The following is a 20,752-nucleotide window of genomic DNA, read 5'->3' as shown; positions in this document are numbered from 1 at the left end:
GAATAAGAATCAATCGCTCTCAAGTTTCACCGCTTTTACGTTCTTTTTCTCGTTTTCGGAAACATTACCAAAGCTTTTTCAAAATCTCAACCTTCGTAGCACCCCGAGTTCGACTCGTTCGTTAATCTTTCGTTGAACGTCACGCGCTCTTTTATTCGAACTTGCGGACCACCGCTAACATGGGACGTCGTGCATCAGCCGCGATGTAAAGCCCTGTATGATTTGATTGCGATGACTTGAACAAACAACAGGAATTGTGTCTCGGTGCGCACAGCACCCGGCTCTCGGTAATGCAGCGTCGAGTTTAAAATTGACAACAACGGTCCGCGTCCGCCCTGCACTTCCACGCGTCCAGCAGGACATGTGGGATATATACGGATATAACGCTACTTTCTACATCCGTATTAATTCGAAAAATGTATACGTACGCGATACGTGTTTCCGTATTGTTCGCGTGGCTGGGTGTGTATAAAAACGACGCAGCTGGTAACGAGCGGGTTCGTACCGTACTGTAATATAATGACGAGGAGGGATAACGCGTATTTTGAACTTTAGGAACAATGGGTATCTATAATGGAGGGACAGGAGAGGATATTGCGTAATAACCTGAACACGGCTCTTGTAGTTAACAAACATTGTAAAACCATTGTGGACTATATTTTACGACCACACAGCCTGTGTATAAATACATGTAATATACGTATACAATGTCTATATATCAACCTGTCAGAGTTCAGTTTTGAATATTCATTTTCGCTATCCCGGTGTTTGTTTGTTTCCCTAATTTCTCTGGTTTTTTCTTTTCATTTCCTTCCATCTTCGAATCCTCCGGGGAAGATTGTAAAGATTTTTACGACTAGACGTGTAATAATGCGTTCCCGATTTTCGGGATGCGATCACCTCGCGTCCGCTGCCATTGGCTGTATTTTTTCTTTATGCCCTTACACACGCACGCTGCGCTTCTCTTTACGCGTCATGAGGGGGGGGGGGGGGGGGGGGGGGCAGATGGGCGTTATTACAGTTTTATGCGCTTTCATTGTTTATATGACGTCCGATTACAGCTCAAGGTTTACGGTCCTTAATTACAAAAATATGTACCGTTGCGTTTAACTGCGCTTTGCAATCAGGGTAGGTACGTACTTCGTGTAATAAAAACAAATAGGAATTAGACGGAATAAAAATTCTTCGAAGCTTGTAAGGGCCGGATTAACCGTCCTCGTCCAACTGTGTATAATAACCTATGTTGCCAGTAATTTATGTGAAACATCCGTGAAACGATGATACGAACTAGCAAGATTTGTTGAGACAGATGCAGGGGGAAAGAAGGCAGTAAAAACAATCATTTCTCGCTAATATCATGGTTATTTCACAGGAGTAATTGAGGCAGCTAGGGAAACAGTAAATACTTCTGGATTAAAAATTTTGAAAACAAACTCAGCAGCGTTCACTGCACTGTTTTTTAAATAAACTTATAAACTTCGCCGAATGTCGGGAATAAATCTGCGCGGAAGCGAAAGCATGTCTGTGTTAGAGAGAGAGAGGGAAAGGTTACACTCTTGAATATCAAACACAGGTTAATCTAAATAAGGATGTTGAAAAATATACCTGACGAACATTTCTCTTTTTCTTTTTGCTCCGGAAGTTGATGGCAAGTTATGTATTTGATAAGAAAATTTCATTTTCATTGTATTAATCGGTTGCTTTGAAAAATAAGATTGAATTCGCACTCTTGGACGGTAATTATGTAACCTGAAAGAAGTTACCCAGAATTAATATAACACGACATTCAGGGGATGTTTAGAAAACGTGGACGCTGCAGGTACACTCCAGCCTGTATGTCAAAAATCTAAAAAGGGGGAATTTTTTTTGCCCGAGGATCAGGAGGTGGTAACAGCTACCTTGACCCAGTAACGAATTTTAAATTCAAATACAATTGGACCCTCTTAAAAGCAGCCGACCCTCGGCGCCCTTAAATAAGCCGTCTCTCTATCTCGAAATCCCAGCTCCTTTCACAGCCGTACTATATACCTAATAAACTTCTCGCCGTGTGTATTAGACAGAGGCTTAGAACCCTATGGGTGTAAGTCCGCGAACGAGTCTCGGATCGAATGAACACAGAGCTATTTTACATTGGTTGACGAATTTTTTTAGGGTGAAACGGTCAGGTTTTTCACGTACAAAGAAGTACAAATTTCAACTTCCAGTGAGTACATGTATAATTGTATATTTATTTTTTCCAACTAGGATTTATCGCTTGAAAATTTATTCACACCCTTCAACGTCGCGTTTTTTCATCGTTTTCGAGCAGTCGCAAAAACCGCCCTTACGATTCCCAGTCGTTATCGAAAGCCGAACCTACCCCAATCTTTTATGTCGTGACGCAACAATGGCATATGAGTCCTGTAACAGGGCAGCCCTTGTAAAATGCATTATGCGGGACAGACATCTGCCTGTGAAATATAAGCCGCCAATAAAAACATGTATAATAACAATATTGGCAGAACGAAAGAATAAGAATGAAATAAAAAAAAAAAAAAAAAAAGGTCTTCGTCGAGGCGTTCGTCAAGCTGCACCGTTGCGGAGGGAATGTACGAAGCGATGAGAAGAGGAATAAAAGGGGCGCCGACTGGGTGCCGTTAGATGAACAATAAGAATAACAACGAAAAAATCAAATCAAAGGTGGTTAAAAAAAAAAAAAAAAAACTTAAAAAAATACATAGACGCGAGGGAAAAGAAAAACAGTCGCGATGTTAAACGATCTTTACCAAAGAGAATCCAAAATTTTCGGAAATTAATTTACGTGCAAGCTATTACATTCTTTCATGACGTGTCCTACCTGAACTTGAATCTATGACTTTATTCACTTGATCATTTATTCGTCTCCTGATTTTTAACACGATTTCATTCATACGACGAAAATTCTTTAAGGTGTTGAACTTTGAACTTTTAATACGTAAAGTCGGAAAGAAAATTTTCAATTCATTGAACTTTAAAGAAATGTAACCAAAATTCGCGGGTGAAATGGAAAAAATTTTAAAATCGGACCTTTAACAGTTCCTGTTAGCATGACGTTAAGTTTTGAAGGAGTAAAAAAAATTTAAGAATTCGATAACTTTCGCGGATTTCGTTGTTCAGACTAAAATGCGATTTAGAAAGGTTACACAGGTTCTAAACTGGTTTGCCCCTTGGGCAGTAAAACCTCGTTGTTATCAACGTGAGGCCCGAGTGATTATGACAACTTATATACTCCGAGGATTTCTGGTCGTTCTTTATTTTTTTCCTTTCTTTCCCCCTCGTGCATCGGAAGAGGCGTTTATACATGTAAGATAATTACTGTTCGAGTGGGAGGAATAATTAGTGGAGGGGGCTCTCGGCCCGCATGCGAGACGGTAAACAGCGTGTTAGTAGCGAGGTATTATACAGTGGACTTGAGCTGAGCTGAAAAAGAATTAAACGAAAGGCGGAGGAATGTGTGTCGGGATATATAAGAGATAGCCAAGTTTGAGGAGGTGGCGATGGGGAATCAGCCTGAAAGAAATGGCCATTAAGCTGTACTTCTAATCTCGGTGCGGATTCCCGAACCTGCTTCATCGATTTATCCCTCCGGTTCGTTATCTCCCCGGGTCCATTACGCTCAGCTGCATTCGGAAGAGACGCTCTCGGATTCCCCCCGGATCGAGAGCTCAGCTATCCGAAGACTTTATCGTCTATAAACAATTATTTTTCTCGCGGTTAATTTAATTACAAAGCCAGCCGTCCGGGAGCCGTTCCAAAGACTGTCGATTAGAATTTTATGGGGTTTACTTGACGCGCGTTCATCTCGACGTCCGGCCGAATATCACATCGGGGAGATCGATTTTATATAACGTCATCCGTTTTATTTTGGAATTATCTCGCGTTATATCTTTCCGCTGATTCACTCTCGAAATAAAATTTTCAATCAAATCACCGCTCCCTCCAAATTCCAACCTGTGGAAAAAGGTGTGCAGTGCATCTTTTAAGGCCTGGACTCCGATCGAATCACTGATTCGTTCTTTACGCGTTGAAACCTCGGAGCGATTCATTTTTATCTTCTTTTTAAAAATTGTTTACAATCTGACTGGATCCATCCTCGTCACATTTGTCAAAGTATAAACTCAGCCCTTCACTCGAAGTCGGTACATTTATCACAATTAATACACAATTCCGTCACGAATCTTACAAACGGTCTGTCGATATTCTCTGATCAACTCGGCGCGCAGACCGAACTTTCGGAAGGATTCGTGAGTGAGGAAAAGCATGGGTGTAAAAAAAATATGTATATATATATGAGAGAAGAAAAACGGCGTTGGACATCGGAGGGTTGCTTGAAAAATGCTTTTTCTCGACGGACGTGCGGGAACTTTTGAATAATAAGAACCCATTATCCACGCCTGGGAGAAAACCCAACTTGAAAAAGGGGCGTAACCACCTTTTCACCCTTACTGCTTCGAGTCCTGAGAAGCGCAGCGCGAACGATCGATTTATTCGGTGTTATCAGGAATTCAGTTTCTCATTACGATGATAAATTTACCATTCGGTGAAAATCGAGCCATCAGTCCAGGACACTTCAATCATAGTACGGTTTTAAATCGTTTTCGGAACCACGTTTAAGTTGATGATGCTGAAAAATTGGACGGGTTTTACTTTTACCCTGAGCGGGAGATATTCATATCAGCTGTAATCATTCGATTCAAATTCACAGGTGCTGATCAAAACTCTAAATAATCATAATTCAGTTTGACGAACATGTCGCGTATCGTCAGGAACGAAGATTCAAAAAATTCGAATAGTGAGCATTTCGGAATGGTGAAGTCAAACCTCCATAAAGTTTCAATCTTAACCTTGCAGATTCCGAATAAATTTCATTCCTGAGTTTCGACTGTTCGGACAATTGACCCAGCTTTTATCGTATAACATTAGACGCAACGGTGCTTTGCCTGTGATCTCGAATGAATTCCGTATCGAAGTGCGGAGTGCAGATGAAGTTACCGGCCTGATTCGTCCCATTCGATACAGCGGAATAACGAGGTGAAATTACGGTGAGAGAAAACGGCCGACGAGCTTCTTTTTACGTACATGATCCTCGGAGTTTCGAGGCTCCGGGAGTACGAAGGTAAGGCTACGGAACAGGATACAGATATGTCTACACAAGGCACGAGTATGTGTACACATGCCGATGTCAGATGTGGGCCTTAGGCCTATAAGTTCCGATATATTCCGGCCGTCTCTTGACTTCTTTCGTATTCAAGTGAGCCGGCGAGTGGTTCCCTCTTTTCGGTTTAAATCATACCGCAGCTATACGATGGGCTTCGGCCAACCTCGAGAGCTTTCTAGTATTAATCAAATTAATTAGATACCTTTTAAACCTAATATGAAAATGAAATGACAAAACTTAAGGATACACTCGCGACTGAGAAACGTGTCGTACCTACCTGCGCTACGTAGTACGTAATATGCGACCAAGTGATTATCGCCGCCACAGCAGCTCAGCTCCCTCGACTCGCGTTTACCCCGTCGATTTAATTGGGCTTATCTATAAACCGATCGACGTGTATTTTTCCTTTTCTTCTCGCATAGTTATCTTTTTTCATCCATACCCGATACGTGAATCCCGTGCAGCCTGAGCTATTTTATCCTTACCTAGATCTGAGTTACACCGCGTTTATAAATCCTTTTATCGATGTTGGTACCTACGCTAAATGTTGGGGAATGTTTTCCTCGTTTTTACAATAATTTTCATTCGATCGTCGATCTTAGTCAGTCGCGCCTGCCAGAGTAGCAACGATGCTGTCCAAAGAGGAAAGAAAAACTTTGGTCTTCTTCTCTTTTGACAACGAATGGCGCGCGTAATCTTTGTCATCGATGCCGTCGTCGGAGGTTGAAAGTTCGTCTCAAGCGTGAAACGCCATCGTGGCATTTGAAGGACCGTTACTGCCGTAAGGTCGCGACATTTCAACACCGTCTGGCTGATGACTGCAAGTGTGCAACGCGCGCAAGAGTCGATGAATTATCCAAGAAAAAGAGAATTTATCAGGCACTTTGTGCGGTGTTTGAGAAAAGATGAAGGCAAAAAGTCCCAGGGGCTTTTTTCTCCAAAAGTGAACCTGCAACTTTAAATCTCAAGGACCTTCCGAACGTTCTGCAAAACGGATGCGGCCATAGAGTCCAAGGCGGTACATTGCCGTGTGAAAGAAGAGATTTTCTGCGGCCGACGAATCGAAAAACAATCGTCTTTTGGCTCTGCCCTTCAAGGAGGGGAGGAAGAAAGGAAGGAAGGTTTCAAGACGAGGAGAAAAGGTACATACGTTACCTCTTCGAAATCCGTGGTCAGGCCGCAGGGCGAGATAACCTTGGGAGTCTTTGGAAGGTAGGACGTTCTTAAAGTGCTGCGGTCTCCGGATAATTAGAGGGTACCATTGATAGGAGAGAGGGAGGGGGTGATAGGCGGACGAATATGACGGGGAATAAGCCAAGTTTTAAGGATGTAAAGTTTTCGAAGTGGGACAAAAGAGCGTTTGGAACGTACGGTGAAATAATTCAAAGAGAATCGTGGACACGCGTGAGCGTGAAATTTCTGAAAGAGAGAAAGTCGCGCTTATTCGCGAGTCGAACGGGGTGGTGGCAGGGCAAAAAGTAAACCAAAAATACACCGTCTAATCCTTGAGGCGCGGACCATTACTGTCATAAAAACGTTATGCCCCCCTCTGAGCACGGACATTTTTACAAGCTGCAATTTAGGACCAACACGCCCTGCAGCGTGATATCCTAATATAACTTGAGAATTATCGGGTACCTATGCTCGGTATACACACACAGCTGACAAACGTGTTTTTGAGAATTCAATTCAACTGAATTATTCCACCAGCGAGAGATCAGAGAGGGAAAAGAGTAGAAGAGGCGAGAGACAAAAATGAGTTAAGCTTATGAGAATACTCTTTGTAAAGGTGTGTCAGTCGTATGCGCGCGCGCGTGTGTGTGTGTGTGTGTTTGTGTGTTTGTGTGCTGCACGATTTAGGGAATATCCGTATAATTCCTGCGAGCTGACGCGCTTTATGGGATTGTGGATATAATTCAGGACGTCAATCGGCGACAGCTGCGCCAATCGACGCGTGGCTAATCGGTGGTAATGGATTTTTCACATCGGTCAATTAATATTATTCCCGTATAACGCGAGACGTGGACAGTCGTAGAATCGGTATAATTTTATTACCCACCGTACCACGTGATTTCAGTAATAAAAAAATACGTAAGCGGCTTGTTTGTACGTCTCGAGGATGTACGTGTAATATTGAACTTACACCCATAACGATGCGCGATTTAAATCGAATATTGTTATACGTATATAAATATTTTCTCCAGGCATTCCAGATTCCCCGGGGCTATCGATTCGAGGCTCGTTAAAGATTTTTCTTACAACAAACATACGTACGCGATAAATCATATCTGGTGTAAAATATAATAATGGTAAATTCGTTATAACGCTAAAAATCCCGGGCTGGTAATGAGCAGAATCGTACGGACATGCCTGAGCAGCCGCGTGTACACCCCTACACTCTACCTAATCGAAGAGGCATACATAAATTGTCGGATAAATTGGGCGTGGTTAGTTTTTGATTAGGATTAGTTGGCTTCGGGTGTAGTTCGGCATCGGCGCTACACACGCTCGGGGTTTCGGAGGAGAAAGACGGCTCTCATCGTCGGACCAGCCGAGATTCTCGGGTTTGAGGTTGAGGTCGAGGTCGAGGTTCGGAGAACGCGTCTACTTTACACAAGCTGCGTTATACGTTAACGCTCTGCGGTAGAATCCGGAGTGAAGTGTAAAGGCTACGTCTATGGAAGAGCTTAGAAAATTATAGGGGAGAAAATCTCACTGTGTATGAATAAGTTATATAATCTCGTTAATGTTTTGAATATTAGACTCTATTGTCTGTCCCGACAAAAGCTTGACTTAAGCCACCGGATTTCATCTATCTTTGCACTTAATCCGCTGATTGACTTTCGGTTTTTTTAAATACGTGTTCGCTTCGTGAGTCTGGTATCAATTTCCAACCTCTCTGGAAATCCTCGGATGGAAGAGGTGGTGAGAAAATAAAGAGGGATGTGTGTACCAAATTTTGTTGGAAATGTTATAATATAGAGAACCAAATTCAGGGGATGACAATTGAGGCAATAGTTTATTTGTTATAGAAAATTACTTACCGAAAAAGTAGACTTCGTAGTTCCAGCATGCTCCGATCGGATGTTCGAACGATGATATTACATTATTCTTCAAATTTCCGAATCAACGCACTTTGCAATTTTTTAATCACCATTCACAGTCCCGCGCATCATATTTTTACCATTCACGATTTATTCGACATTTTATAAATTTCTTGTACGTACGTAAAACCATTTGATTTAGGCTAAGAAGTGGGGAGAAAAATTTCTATTTTCGTTTGAATTCGGTTTAAAATCAGTCAAATCTCTGCACTCAAAGATTTTAATTCTGGACAATCTAATCGGTTCGTGGTTCGTTCAAATCAAGTTGGGCAAGGCTTAAATATATCCGAGTACAAGTAATAAATCCAAGTGTAGATAGATGAGCACAAATATATCTATAATACGATACGAAAGATATTTCGGTGATAAAAAATGGATACTGTTGGCCCTAATAGGATTTTAATCCTCTCAATGACTACGGTGAACTGATTGCGGGTGGGAAACCTGCGCGTACGGTACTCGAGAGCTTCGTTTCTGAATCGCAAAATTCGAAAACTCGAAAATAAAAACGGCGACAGGAAAACGGTCGATAAAGAAAATGTGCAACACGCGTTTCCTTGCGATCAGCTCAACGACGACAATTTATCAACCACGAAATTTCCCTTCGTTCATAAATATTTCTGTATATTATTTTCGAGTGTAAATTAGTGGTAGGCATACGAAACTGATGCGAGAATATGAGAGATGCACAGGTATAAAGTTTCTTATCAAGCGTATAATATATTACAATATGTGGAGATATAGAAACGCAACTTACGGAGTCTCGTTTACTTTCTAGTCTTGGAAAAAAAATTTATTAATCAAAGTCATGCGACGAGCGTATGTATACGTATATATGGTATATACACGATCGAAGTAATTGCTCGTGAAGACACGCTGCACTCTGGGAGGATTACCGAAAATTTTTAATTGCCTAAAAATTTCGTGATACGTCGTGATTAGTTATAAATACGAAATCCAAGTTCACGAGAAAAGCTTTTATACCCGATTATTATTTGGAATAAAGCGAAGAAGCAGGAGATGAAGATGAAGACGAAGGAAGCTGTATCCACGCATCCCGAATATTAATGTATTATAATTGATGCAGGTAGAGCTACTGAGAGCTCTGATAAGAACTCCTGCTGTTTCTGGGCATAAACTCAACGCATGCGCTCTCCCCACCAGAACTTTGGGATCGTAAAGATAAAGCCCATATTACACCACTCTGCGGTATATACTCTTCGTCCACACTTTGGATCAACCGAGAACCGTGATTACACGAGTAGAATAAACCGAGAAGATCTCGAATTTCGGAAAAATCGAGCAGTTACGGAATGAAAAAATGCAGGAAAAATCGCGTGATTGGAATTTAAAAATTCATACGTCGAGAGAGATGTTTTACTTTTTATAACCGGCCTGTTTTGATCCGCCGGATTAGTTTTGGTACATAAATTTGACACGCGCGTAGGATATAGGGATATACTGTATAAATAGGCGTGGGTGGGATCGCATTAGGGACGGGAAGAGATGTGATTTTTTTTTTAAGTATAATATCTGCGGTGGCTGAGTTATTGCGGAAGATGATGGCAGAACATTATTACATGTGTATAATACCTCGAGTAATTAGCGGTATTCTCAATTTATTTGACGTTTCGTAATCAGATACTAATTAATAACTGTTTATTTATATTGCACGATCGAATATGTTCATCGATTAGTTCCGCTGATCGTATGGAATGAGTCAGTAGAGATGATCTTATATATACTAACAATAAAAGAAATATTTAATACGAAGATGGAGAATAAAATGATTAATGTCAAATGATATTCAAATTTTGGGTAGATGAATTCTGTTCCGAAAGAAAATATTCAACAGAACTTTAACTTTGCTAAAACATCGGTAGAAATCGATTTAAAAAAAAAGATCGTATTCCAATAAAAATTTCACCGTTGTTTTAATTTGCCAGTTTGAAATTCTTTTGTTTTTCCTTTTCTTTTACGTAGGTTATTAATTTTCTCTACATAATTCCACTTTCAACCGAACACGAACCAAGGTTTATTGATCTCCGCTTTGTAAGTCTTCAAATATTGAATAAATAACGTGAAATAATGTATCGTTTTTTTCGAATAGAAAAGAAATCGTCGAAATAATACGATGCGATCAAAGATTTGAAAAAAAAAAATCAATTGACTGGTCTGACCAGCGTCAGATTATAAAATAATCGACGTGATTCTCGCGGTAATCGGAAAATATTAATTATCAAAACGTAATTGACGCCTCACGATTTTGGTGCATCGAAAAAAAAGGTATAACCGGATATTGCAAATTCTATCGATAGGAAAAAATTTCTTCCAACGCGATGTTTCCGCTTCTCTATAAATACACCGATCCAAGCGTTAATTATTTATGATTATTGTATACAACCGTCGGCGTACGCGGACGATGAATGAGCCCAGTTTCAATGTTTGTAAACGTAGAGCAGGTTATATGTTTGAAAAAAAAAGAAGTAACAAAAATTCATCCCATGCAGCGGAAGTTTCGTTCGGATACCCTGCAGTGGGTTTGTTTTTAACCGGACGGAAACGATCAGCTTTGACCGCCCACGCATCGAGGAGGAGTCACGGGACTTTCAACGATTAATTATCATCGGTTCCCTAATGAGACTAAATAATTGAGCTGCGGGCCAGGCCAAACAATTTTCATCATACGTGTAATCTTTGAATGATCGCGTGTGTTGAGGCAGACATGCTGCATAAACACGAACATGGAACGCGTAAAAACGAACAAGAAATAAAAATGAGAATAAGACGAGAATATTATTCTCAAAAGGAAGATTGTTTACTGATTAGTAATTACCTAGCGACCGTCAATTAGCGTCACACCAACACCTATAGCTTACTTTTCTCCTCTACGATTGTACAACGTACTGTTATACCTCACGTACCATAATTTCACGCGCAATCCGCGGTAAAATTACCTCTATCAACAAACGATAATAGGTAAAAATAAAATCAGCAAACTCGAACCGTCGATGGTTTTCCCTCTTTATTTCTTCTATTGGTTTTTGAGGTAAAAAAGAGAAAAAAAAAAAATTCTGCCACGCGTGGGTGAAAGTGTGAAATTTGCGAAAACTTGTACATTTATTTCTTATTCTTTTGTCAATAATTTTCGGTCGGCAATAATTATATATATAGGTATGTATATAATATGTATTGTATATATTTTTGTTTTTTTAACCAAAGGCAGAGTTGCGGTACAAGTTAGGAAATAATCCGAGAGTAAATAGGAAATATATTACCGGTACGGCGGCACTTTGAGAGAGCAACACGCGAGCAAAACGTAGGCGTTCAGCATTGAAATCACGCGTTACTGTCCCGCAAGACGCAAGTCGCAAGAAGCAAGACTTATTAGGTACCGACTTTGGCTCGTTTCCTCCCAGCCTCTGTTAATACAAGATCTCGTTAATTCTATCCGGTCCAACGTCAGATGTTATTAATTAACCGAATCGAAGAAGCGGTCTAGTTTGCCTGTACGGTACTTTTCTTTTTCCCCGCTTGATGATCCATTTAAATGATTGTTCAAACGCTCTCAGCAGCTGTCTCAATCATAGAGAACGACAATCAATTTTACTCAGACATCCGACGAGCTTGTTTCAGTTTTTTTGTCGGATCGTTCGCCCGATTCGAATATTTCGAGTCGTTTAATAACCACGATTTGCCTTTGTCTTGGCTTTTCTCCCTGCGGAAAATTGTGAATAGCACCAAATCAAAGCCAGCGCAACTTATAAGCTCGCAGAAACTTTAGCGAGAAGTTGAACATTTTTTTAAAAATATGCTGGTTTGGCTGTTTGAATATGTCTTGTCATTTTCGAGTGATACATCGTACCAAAGAAAATTTCTAAACACCTCAGTATCCCTTCATTCCATATCTCTTTTTTTTAATCTTCATTGCCTTTGGCGATGAAAGAAAAGTATTAGTTTCGGTCGAAGATCACTTTTTTTAATTTCAACGAATCTTCACGTTTTCACACATTTGGAATCCGAACAACAAGTTTTTACAAAAATGCCGATCTGTCGGACTGTCTGACGAAACTCTCGCGATGGTCTCGGAAACTGTTTGATGAAAAATTTTAAACTTACAGAATTTTACAACGAAATGATACTGGAAATAAATTGCTATTAAATGCCTTACCGACAAACATATACCTTTTCCTCTTTGTTACTTTTTCTGGATTTCTTTAAAGGATTATGTTTTTCGCAGTTTGTATATAATTTCTTTGATTTTTCAAAAAAAAAAAATTGCTAATTTTCTTTACAAACTCTTATCCTTGGTTGCCAAGTCCTGTTGGTTTCAGATTTTTCACAAGTATCGCGAAAAAACTGTCTTCCCGACGTGCTTTTTTTGTGTTCTGTGAAAAACAAAAAAAAAAATCGAATTTTTCACAGACAATAATCACGTCTTGGCTGCATCTGTGCGTAATATGAGCTTCGGAATTTTCGAAATTAGAAGTGATACTTGTTACAGACGACGTGCCGTTTATGCAGGCGGTATAATGGTCGCTGATCTTCGACGAGTATGCTATATAATCGATACACATGCGTAAAATATCATGTATGTACCAACGTATGCATTTATATTATATGGGTGCTAAAGTAACTTGCGATCCGATGCCAGAGTTATCTTGGTAACACGCGTTGCATGAATATTGATGAAGTTAAAACGCGAGTAATTAAACTCTTAAATCTCGTAAAAGCACTTACGCAACTAATTTATCGATATTTTTCGGTAACACTTTGACTCATTCTCTCTCCCTCCCTCTCTCTCTCTCTCACACATCGCGTACAAACGGCGCTTCTTACTGTCCGGTATTTTGCATCGGGTAAAAATCCAAGTCGACTCGTACAAGCTGATTACATAAAAAAATGGGATAGAAAAATGCAGGTGGTAAAAATTTTTTGTACACAAATGTTACCAAAATTTGTGACGTGTTTATTGATGTTTTGAAATTTGAAACAACTTTGCGATACAGAATATATCGACAATTTTCAAAGCGCCAAACGGAAATTAAATTGTTGCAAATTTGAAACTCGGGGATTAATTCGCAGGTGTTATAATTAAAACGAGTAATTATCGACGCGGCTATCAAATCAGACGGTGAAATTTAACGTTAATCGCTTGTAATAATGCCTCGAGTACAAGATTGATGGCGTAAAATGTAATGCAACGCATTAATATTCAAATTGAATGTACAACTTGACACGATAAGATTACTTGAAGCGCGTGTTCATTGAAGGCGTGTGAGAAAGTTGGAAATAAAAAAATAACTTCGGTCGCCTATATATATAATATTTGCAACTTTCTCACGGCATCGTGCCAAATATGGAAACCCTGTTACATATAACGAATGCGGCATTGTGAGAGAAGAAGGCATAAAACACGTTCCTTCCTTCTTGGCGAATCGGCGAGGAGCGTTTATCCGAGCGCATGGCACGAGGCTTTGGTCTACTGGACTAGAACCTAGAACATAAAGCACCGTCAGTTTAAGCCGATTTGCGATGCCGATTAGAGGGAACGGTAGGCATATAAACCGCGTTACACGTTGCATTAGAACCGCTTCTTGTGTAAGTACATACTTCTTGTTATATATCTTTATGTACTTAGGTACCTTTCTTGGAGAAAAATAAAATTCTGCCGAGGGTGTGTTGTGAACGTAATACGCGATATGAGATGAGCTGGAAGTTGGCGAAACTTGTACACGTCTAGATGTGATTCGATTGTACGTCTAGTCAGGCAACTTGAGCTCGTGAATTCACATCGCTTCGGTGTATTAAGTATATCTGATTTCGTCGTAACCGAAGAGCCGAGTCGCTGCTGCTTTAGCCACACGTTGCTACAGCTACATAGTTGGGAATTGAATTTATTATACGAGGAATAACTCTTTCCCGCTGCAGTAAACGAAATATACCGTATAATTTCCACTTCTAATATTTCAAGTCCGAGATATTTATGAGGCGATAAACGGCGAATGAAAAAGTAACATTTTTCCCCTCTTTTATATTTACTCAATTTTTCCCTATTTCTTTATCATTTTAATTTCTTTATTTATTTCCTCAATATAGCTTCCGATGTTTCACCGATTGAAAATTATTATTCTACCTGTCGCTCGCTTCCTCTTCTCGTGTTTCTTTTTCTTCGCGGTTCCCATCTCACTTTGGATATTCCTATCTCCTGGAGTTATACCTCAACTTCGGAGTTATGCATACGACGTTAGAAAATGACGGGGGGAAAATAAAACGAGAGGCTAACAGAAATGACAAAGATTTGTAGCACGATAGTTCCGAGTGATTTTCTACCTCCTTGTAAACGCACAAGCTTGTAGAAATTATTTCTATTCATAAATCAGTCGAAAGAAACTTGTACCGTTAAAAAATACCTATACTACACATAAAAATCTTACGTAACTGTCATTATACACCTTTTTATATGTATATTGTAGACCCGTATGGTATAAACAACGCATTTCGCACGATTATATACATCGCTGGGCAAATGTGTGATGTAATTGCCGAATTATAGGTGTAATAGGATTTTACAATCAAGAATTATACTCCAGCGACATGTTTATGATCGATTTATTCATACGCTAAATATATTTAAGCGATATATTACAAGCCTAATACATTATATGTACCTATACACTTTTTCGCGATCGTCGATTTCCTGTATCAGTCATCATATATATCGACAGCTCAAAAGAATCAGAACCGGTGATTAAATCATCACAAAATGGAAATTCATAATTCGATAATGTGTTAGAATTGGGCGGATTACCAAATCGTTATGCAATAGGACCTGTGCATTTTTTTTCATACGGATGAATGTAGTTATTCACTTATACTTATACAACGCAGTTGTTCAATTTACCTCAAAACTTCAACAAGTTAATTTCGTTTTAAAGGAACAATTCCAACAGCTTTGCCAGGTTTTCCTTCGTCGTGTAAAATTAATCCCATTTCATGAAGTACAGCGCTGTCAGCCACACCGATTTTGTTCAAACCTCGAACGACGTCTTGATTAGATTGATTATTCTCGCAGACATTTCTCATGGCAAGAATCGTCCACTGCATGATTACTGAATTTTCAAGCGTTAAGAAAAATTTGGCATTTAATTGAAGGATAGAAAGAAAAGAATCTTAAATCATGCGCCAATCCGATTATTTGTCAAGGATACGTGGATTTCTTGCGTCCATGTTACAACAATCTAAGAGCAACGGAATTCCGTCAGTTTCTCGAAGCTGCAACAAATTTATAATGACACTGGGCGCTCAAGCTTGCCATTTTCCTGCAGGGACAAATCAGCGTTAGGAGTTCAAGAATAGCTGTTACAAAATTATGAAACCATTTTTGCGATGTTTCCACATCTCCACGGAATGTTTAAAACAATTTTCAACACACTGCCACCATGTTTTCCTAAATTTCTTTTCGAATAAACACTGAAATATAAATTTAAGTCCACGTCCTGTGTCGGAAAAAAATACTGTTCTAAATTCGAACACTTTTCATAAATCATATAAAATTAAAATGGCCGCCATTGGCAGGCTTGCGATTTAATTTCGACTGTACAATAAATTCCGGCACTCCTCAGTAATCGAGCGACATTACGCGGGACCCGAAACGATGGCAAGAATAGCTGAGCTATGACTTCGAATTCGATCAATGCTAAAAACTCGAGAAATCACCTTGCCGAATTCACTCGCATAAAACTGTGTACACGTATTGCCTGTCGCTCGCTGTTAAGGGGTAGCTATGTGGGTATGTGAGAGGGAACGGGTTAGCAGTAATCTTGACCGGTTCTCCGAAACTTGAGAACGATTGATCGGTACGTAACGTGTACGATCACATTCGTACATGACAGAACATCGTGAGCATTTACACAGCCAGGTTGCAGTCGCGTTGTACGGCGTATATACCAATGAATTACCGCAGTCATTGCGATCGTGCTACGGTGTACTGTAAATTCCTAATGAAGTATCGGATTGTAACTAATGACCGTGTCGAATAGCTGGGCTAAAGCAGTTAATTCTCTCTTTGTTCGTTACCAAGCGTAATAAAACGATAAACGAATCGATTTTTCATCGCGAACACCATCGATTTCCATACCCTGTTTATTGTTGATCTGCGTTACAGCGGTGACAAAATTTAGCGGCATTTTAAAGTTACGGTTCTCGTTACGTTATGTTCTAATTTGTACTTTTAACATGTCTCGATACTATAGATCGCTGATAGAATAGAAATATGTCGTCTCTGTATCGACAATAATAACGAGCCTAGTCGACTGTCGGTTAGATAGAGAATCTCCGATTCAAGTCAGGAACAAGAATATCGATAACCCGGGGATGCCTTCACTGCCAATACGAATAAGCAGACGATAAAGCAGACAGAGCTGACTACTGATGAGCTCGTATAGCGAACGTTGGTAAAAACAAAATTTGCATTGATTGAGGCAAGGCTTATTTTTAAAATTGCTTCAGACTCATGATTCCGTGACAAGATAAATTATTTGACTCTATGATACCGAAATCGACAAACGATGATTCGGTAATCAAGTTCCTTTCACTCACCAACTCCTGATTAGCCTTATGTTTGTGTACCATGTTTCCAATAACTCGAATCAGTCCAGCTTTAAATCCGAAAGCGGGATGAGACTGGATATCGTTGGTTTTGTGGCCGGAAGAATTTTCTCCACTCGGTGCGAGCTCGCTGAGTTTTTGCACAGGTGTGAAGAAATTGTCAGATTCCCTGCCAACCATGTGCAACGACTTCAATAAGACTGAAAATATTGGAAATCTTTTTTAATTCTAATGAGATCACACTTCTTTTTCCGATAATAGACAGTGATCAGGCATACTCACATATACAGTTGATTAGCAGGCTTTTGTCTTCTTGAAGATTATTAGAATAGTTACTGGACGATGTTCTCGACGTAACAACTCCAAGTATATCCAAAAGTATTGTGATCTCCATCGGCTCAGTGCCGTCCAAATACGAGTTTACCGTTTTCAGTACCAAATCACTCTTTTTCTTGAAGCGTTCTGATAAAAAAGATATAACCTCTCGGGAAAGATTAAGCTCAGAGTTACGCAACTCCTGCAGGAGAAATTCCAGCAAATAAAGCCTGTCCTCGATCAATATTTTGTCGTAAATGTTTTGAAGCCTCCCAGGATTTTCCAATAAGTACTTCAGAGCATCGGTTGCTGATGGAATTCCCAATTTGACTGGCTTGATTAACAATATCGTCAACTCGTTCTTTACTGTTTCAGAGTAATAGTTTTCCTCACAAACAGTGAGAACGTTATGAATGAAAGCGCAGGCTGCCCTCAAGACTGGAAAATGATCGTGCCGAATGAGCATCCTGTGTAAAAATACATACATCAATATGTAGGAAAAAATTTAGTCAGACTCTCATCTAAATAATCTAACGTCTTACATCGTTGCTTCCTTAAAGCGTTCGTCGTGAATGGCAGGTGGTGAATATTTACAAAGATTACATAGAAACTGTACACATAGTCTGAGAAGTTCGAGTTCGTCATCAGATAATTTTCTCACATCTAATAAATGTTGCACAACGTAGTCGGCAGCCCACTTGGCCACACCGTTGTAAGGAAAATGAGTAAGCAAAGGATAACCATGTTCGTCTGTTGAGTCGCCAATGGAAACCTTAGCGTAATTTCTCCCAAGAGCTGCATAAAAATCCTCACTTTCCATAGGTGTTAATGTGTGCGCATCATATTCTTTGGGAGTATAGCCGTTCACACATGAATTCATCAAGCATTTTATCAGCATTATCTTTACCCTCATAGGCACATTCCTGGGAGAGTTTGTCAGGGCGTCAGATATCCTGGCGACAATGAGTGGATTCACCAATTTTCTGGAAAATAAACGAAGGTTGAAATTAAGAGGTAGAACATAATCTAAGTTTGAGGTTATGATGCCATCTTTTGTAAATATACCGTTGTCAGGATCTGAAATTTCGCGATTCGTTACGCACGACTTATTAACATACCCATTTTCAGCCCTCGGAAAAAACTTGGGCTTCAGAATGCTCAATAACGTTTCCCAATCCTCTGTTTGGATACACGATTCTAACCTCGCTTCATTCGTATCCATTATTACACTTCAAACCGAGAACAGCATCGAAGATTGAATCTGCAGCGATTTGTTTTTCGAACAAATTATAGATACAAACTCATAACTCTTCCACCAAAGATTTTACTCTGAGATTTCTCATCACTCAGCACTTTGACAGATTCCAGCGCCGGGCACGTGCGTCAAACCTTGCGTCAAACTCCGTTGAGATGATTCAACAACACAAGTCAAAATAATTACGAATTTTTCTTGGTATAAGTCATTGAATTCCATATTAAAATAGATTAATTTATCCTTATATTCACCATAAATACTTTTAATAACTGATTTGCGTTTTTTTTGCCGTACTTTTGCGACACCGTTGAATAATGGCTAAAATTGTGAGCGAAATCAAAGCGTCGTTTGACTCTGTAGTAACTACACGCCAATCTGCTGTCGTGACTGGCGCGTTTGTAACGAGCTAGTGCAGTCGGTCCGTAACGTTGTCGTATATTCAGAATTACTTTGACCCTACACTACCCGGAATAAGACGGTAAGACGTGAATTTTACATATTATAATTCAGAGATCAAATAAATTCGAATGCCGTTTCAATCCTGGCGTAATAGTGACCGGTGTAACGCCGTAATGTTTTGCAATGTCATCATGCATAACCTGCACGAACAATGCGATGAACGTTTTGTCTGTTAATAAGTTCGTATATTTCTCCAAAAATAATATATTGAAGTCCGATAAACAATACGGTTTACAATATTCGATGCAATTTCATGTATGAATTATGAAACTTGTCAGCAGCGGTGATAACATAACCTCAATTTCAATGTACTAATATTTTATTGACGGCTGCTGCTTATCCGCTTGATTTGCAGTTAGACGCTTTGCATTGAGATAAAATCGAAATTGCAAGCTAGATCAGTGGTTGTATACACTTCAATAGATACACCAGTAATTCGGATTTAATTTTCAGTTGTGTAATTTGCGATGGCTCGATATTGATTCTGAAGTCGACTGTAATATAAAGAAACAATTCTGTGATTGCACGTAAGGAAATTGGAGAAAGTGATGAAAGAAGCATATCACCTGACCCATTTTTGTTTTCGTTTCAGATGTTTCTCACACGTTCCGAATACGATCGCGGTGTGAATACCTTTTCACCGGAAGGTCGTTTGCTGCAATTGGAATATGCCAACCAAGCGATCAAGCTGGGATGTACAGCAATTGGTATATCGACATCAGAAGGTGTTGTCCTGGCGGTAGAGAAGCGTGTGACGTCGCCATTGATGGAGCCGACGACAATAGAAAAGATAGTTGAAATCGACAAGCACATTGGCTGTGCGTCTTCTGGTTTCATGGCGGACTCAAGGACTCTAATTGACAGAGCTAGAGTCGAATGCCAGAACCACTGGTTCATTTATAATGAAAAAATGACCGTAGAATCCGCTGCCCAAGCCGTATCTAATTTAGCCATCCAATTCGGGGATAGCGACGACGATGGTAGCGCGATGTCAAGACCCTTTGGTGTCGCAATTTTGTTTGCTGGAATTGACGAACATGGACCACAACTATTTCACATGGATCCATCTGGTACTTTCGTTCAATTCGACGCCATGGCTATTGGCTCGGGGAGCGAAGGGGCTCAACAATCGCTTCAAGAAGTTTACCATAAGGTTTGTATAAATTAGTTATATTTCACAATTGCATTGTAGTTTTGCATTGAAGAGGAGACAGAAAATGTAAATATGCCAATGACCGCTGATCCGGGAGTGTAACAGATCCCTGGTAATACTCGCAGGGAATGGTGCAATTTTCAAGTGAAGCCTAATTCTCTGAAGATGGCTTTAGAAGCTTCAAAGACAATGCAGCGTGGATATTTGTGTTCATTTCGATTTTACAATATGTCGACGATGGTGGTTTTCATTTGTTTGTGCAGTCTATGACTCTGAAGGAGGCCATAACGTCTGTCCTGACGATTTTGAAGCAAGTAATGGAGGAAAAGTTAAGCGACACTAACATCGAGGTCATGACAATGACGCCCGGGAAAATGTTCTATATGTTTACAAAGGAGGAGCTACAGGAGGTGATCAAAGACATTGCTTAAATCAAATTTTCACACGATTTTGGTTGAAAGTATGAAATTGAACATTATAGGTAAAATCGTGGGTCAAAGTAACATACGTGAATGAAATTACTGTGAATTACCTATACTTAATTTCGGAAGCTGAGAAATCATGTTATAACTTTATCGTCTTTTTTAATCTAACGGTTTACAAAATCGGTAGGAAAATATAAAAATTCTACAATTAATACTTACGTTGACTCTCCTAGCTGAGAGAAACACCTGTGATCC

The 20,752-nt window shown here is 39.7% G+C and overlaps 3 protein-coding genes across 5 annotated transcripts in view; 1 reads left to right on the top strand and 2 right to left on the bottom strand.

The window, feature by feature from the left end:
* The window catches only part of LOC107219719 (protein Wnt-2), a 70,503-nt gene extending 62,167 nt beyond the window's left edge, over positions 1 to 8,336 (bottom strand). Inside the window, exon 1 of the mRNA XM_046746767.1 lies at positions 8,221 to 8,336. Coding sequence (XP_046602723.1) covers positions 8,221 to 8,249 — 29 coding nt within the window. The 5' untranslated portion in view covers positions 8,250 to 8,336. The remainder of the gene's footprint in view (positions 1 to 8,220) is intronic.
* LOC107219720 (proteasome subunit alpha type-5) overlaps positions 1 to 20,752 on the top strand; it is a 39,800-nt gene that overhangs the window by 18,469 nt on the left and 579 nt on the right. The window contains exons 1-3 of one of the 2 annotated variants that reach the window (XM_015658042.2): positions 18,794 to 18,938; positions 19,512 to 20,072; positions 20,336 to 20,482. In XM_015658042.2, coding sequence (XP_015513528.2) covers positions 19,512 to 20,072; positions 20,336 to 20,482 — 708 coding nt within the window. In that variant the 5' untranslated portion in view covers positions 18,794 to 18,938. Of the gene's footprint in view, positions 1 to 18,793; positions 18,939 to 19,511; positions 20,073 to 20,335; positions 20,710 to 20,752 lie in introns of those variants that run through there. The other variant, XM_046746768.1, reaches the window with a different exon arrangement.
* Positions 13,249 to 18,598, bottom strand: LOC107219721 (ataxin-10). Of its 2 annotated transcripts, XM_046746761.1 has the most exons (7): positions 18,324 to 18,598; positions 17,748 to 18,188; positions 17,173 to 17,672; positions 16,882 to 17,090; positions 15,492 to 15,555; positions 15,185 to 15,392; positions 13,249 to 13,777 (listed from the first exon to the last, which is right to left on the bottom strand). In XM_046746761.1, exons 1-6 carry the CDS (start codon positions 18,425 to 18,427, stop codon positions 15,202 to 15,204), a joined length of 1,509 nt encoding a protein of 502 aa, XP_046602717.1. In that variant the 5' UTR covers positions 18,428 to 18,598; the 3' UTR covers positions 13,249 to 13,777; positions 15,185 to 15,201. The 2 variants fall into 2 exon arrangements, with proteins under 2 accessions (XP_046602717.1, XP_015513529.2); XM_015658043.2 differs by lacking the exon at positions 13,249 to 13,777 and having other exon boundaries at positions 14,875 to 15,392.

This window comes from Neodiprion lecontei, chromosome 1, assembly GCF_021901455.1.
Source record: "Neodiprion lecontei isolate iyNeoLeco1 chromosome 1, iyNeoLeco1.1, whole genome shotgun sequence".
NCBI lineage: Eukaryota > Metazoa > Arthropoda > Insecta > Hymenoptera > Diprionidae > Neodiprion > Neodiprion lecontei.
Note: the sequence above shows the minus strand (reverse complement) of the source record. Positions and strands in the feature narration are given on the sequence as shown.

What these genes read in the sequence shown, in the direction of transcription:
- LOC107219721 (XM_046746761.1), bottom strand. Translation starts at nt 18,427, where the DNA reads ATGGATACGAATGAAGCGAGGTTAGAATCGTGTATCCAAACAGAGGAT. An exon ending in CGCTTTAAGGAAGCAACGAT is followed by an intron (nt 17,673 to 17,747) that starts GTAAGACGTTAG and finishes ATTTTTACACAG; the next exon opens with GATGCTCATTCGGCACGATC. An exon ending in CCTGCTAATCAACTGTATAT is followed by an intron (nt 17,091 to 17,172) that starts GTGAGTATGCCT and finishes CAATATTTTCAG; the next exon opens with TCTTATTGAAGTCGTTGCAC.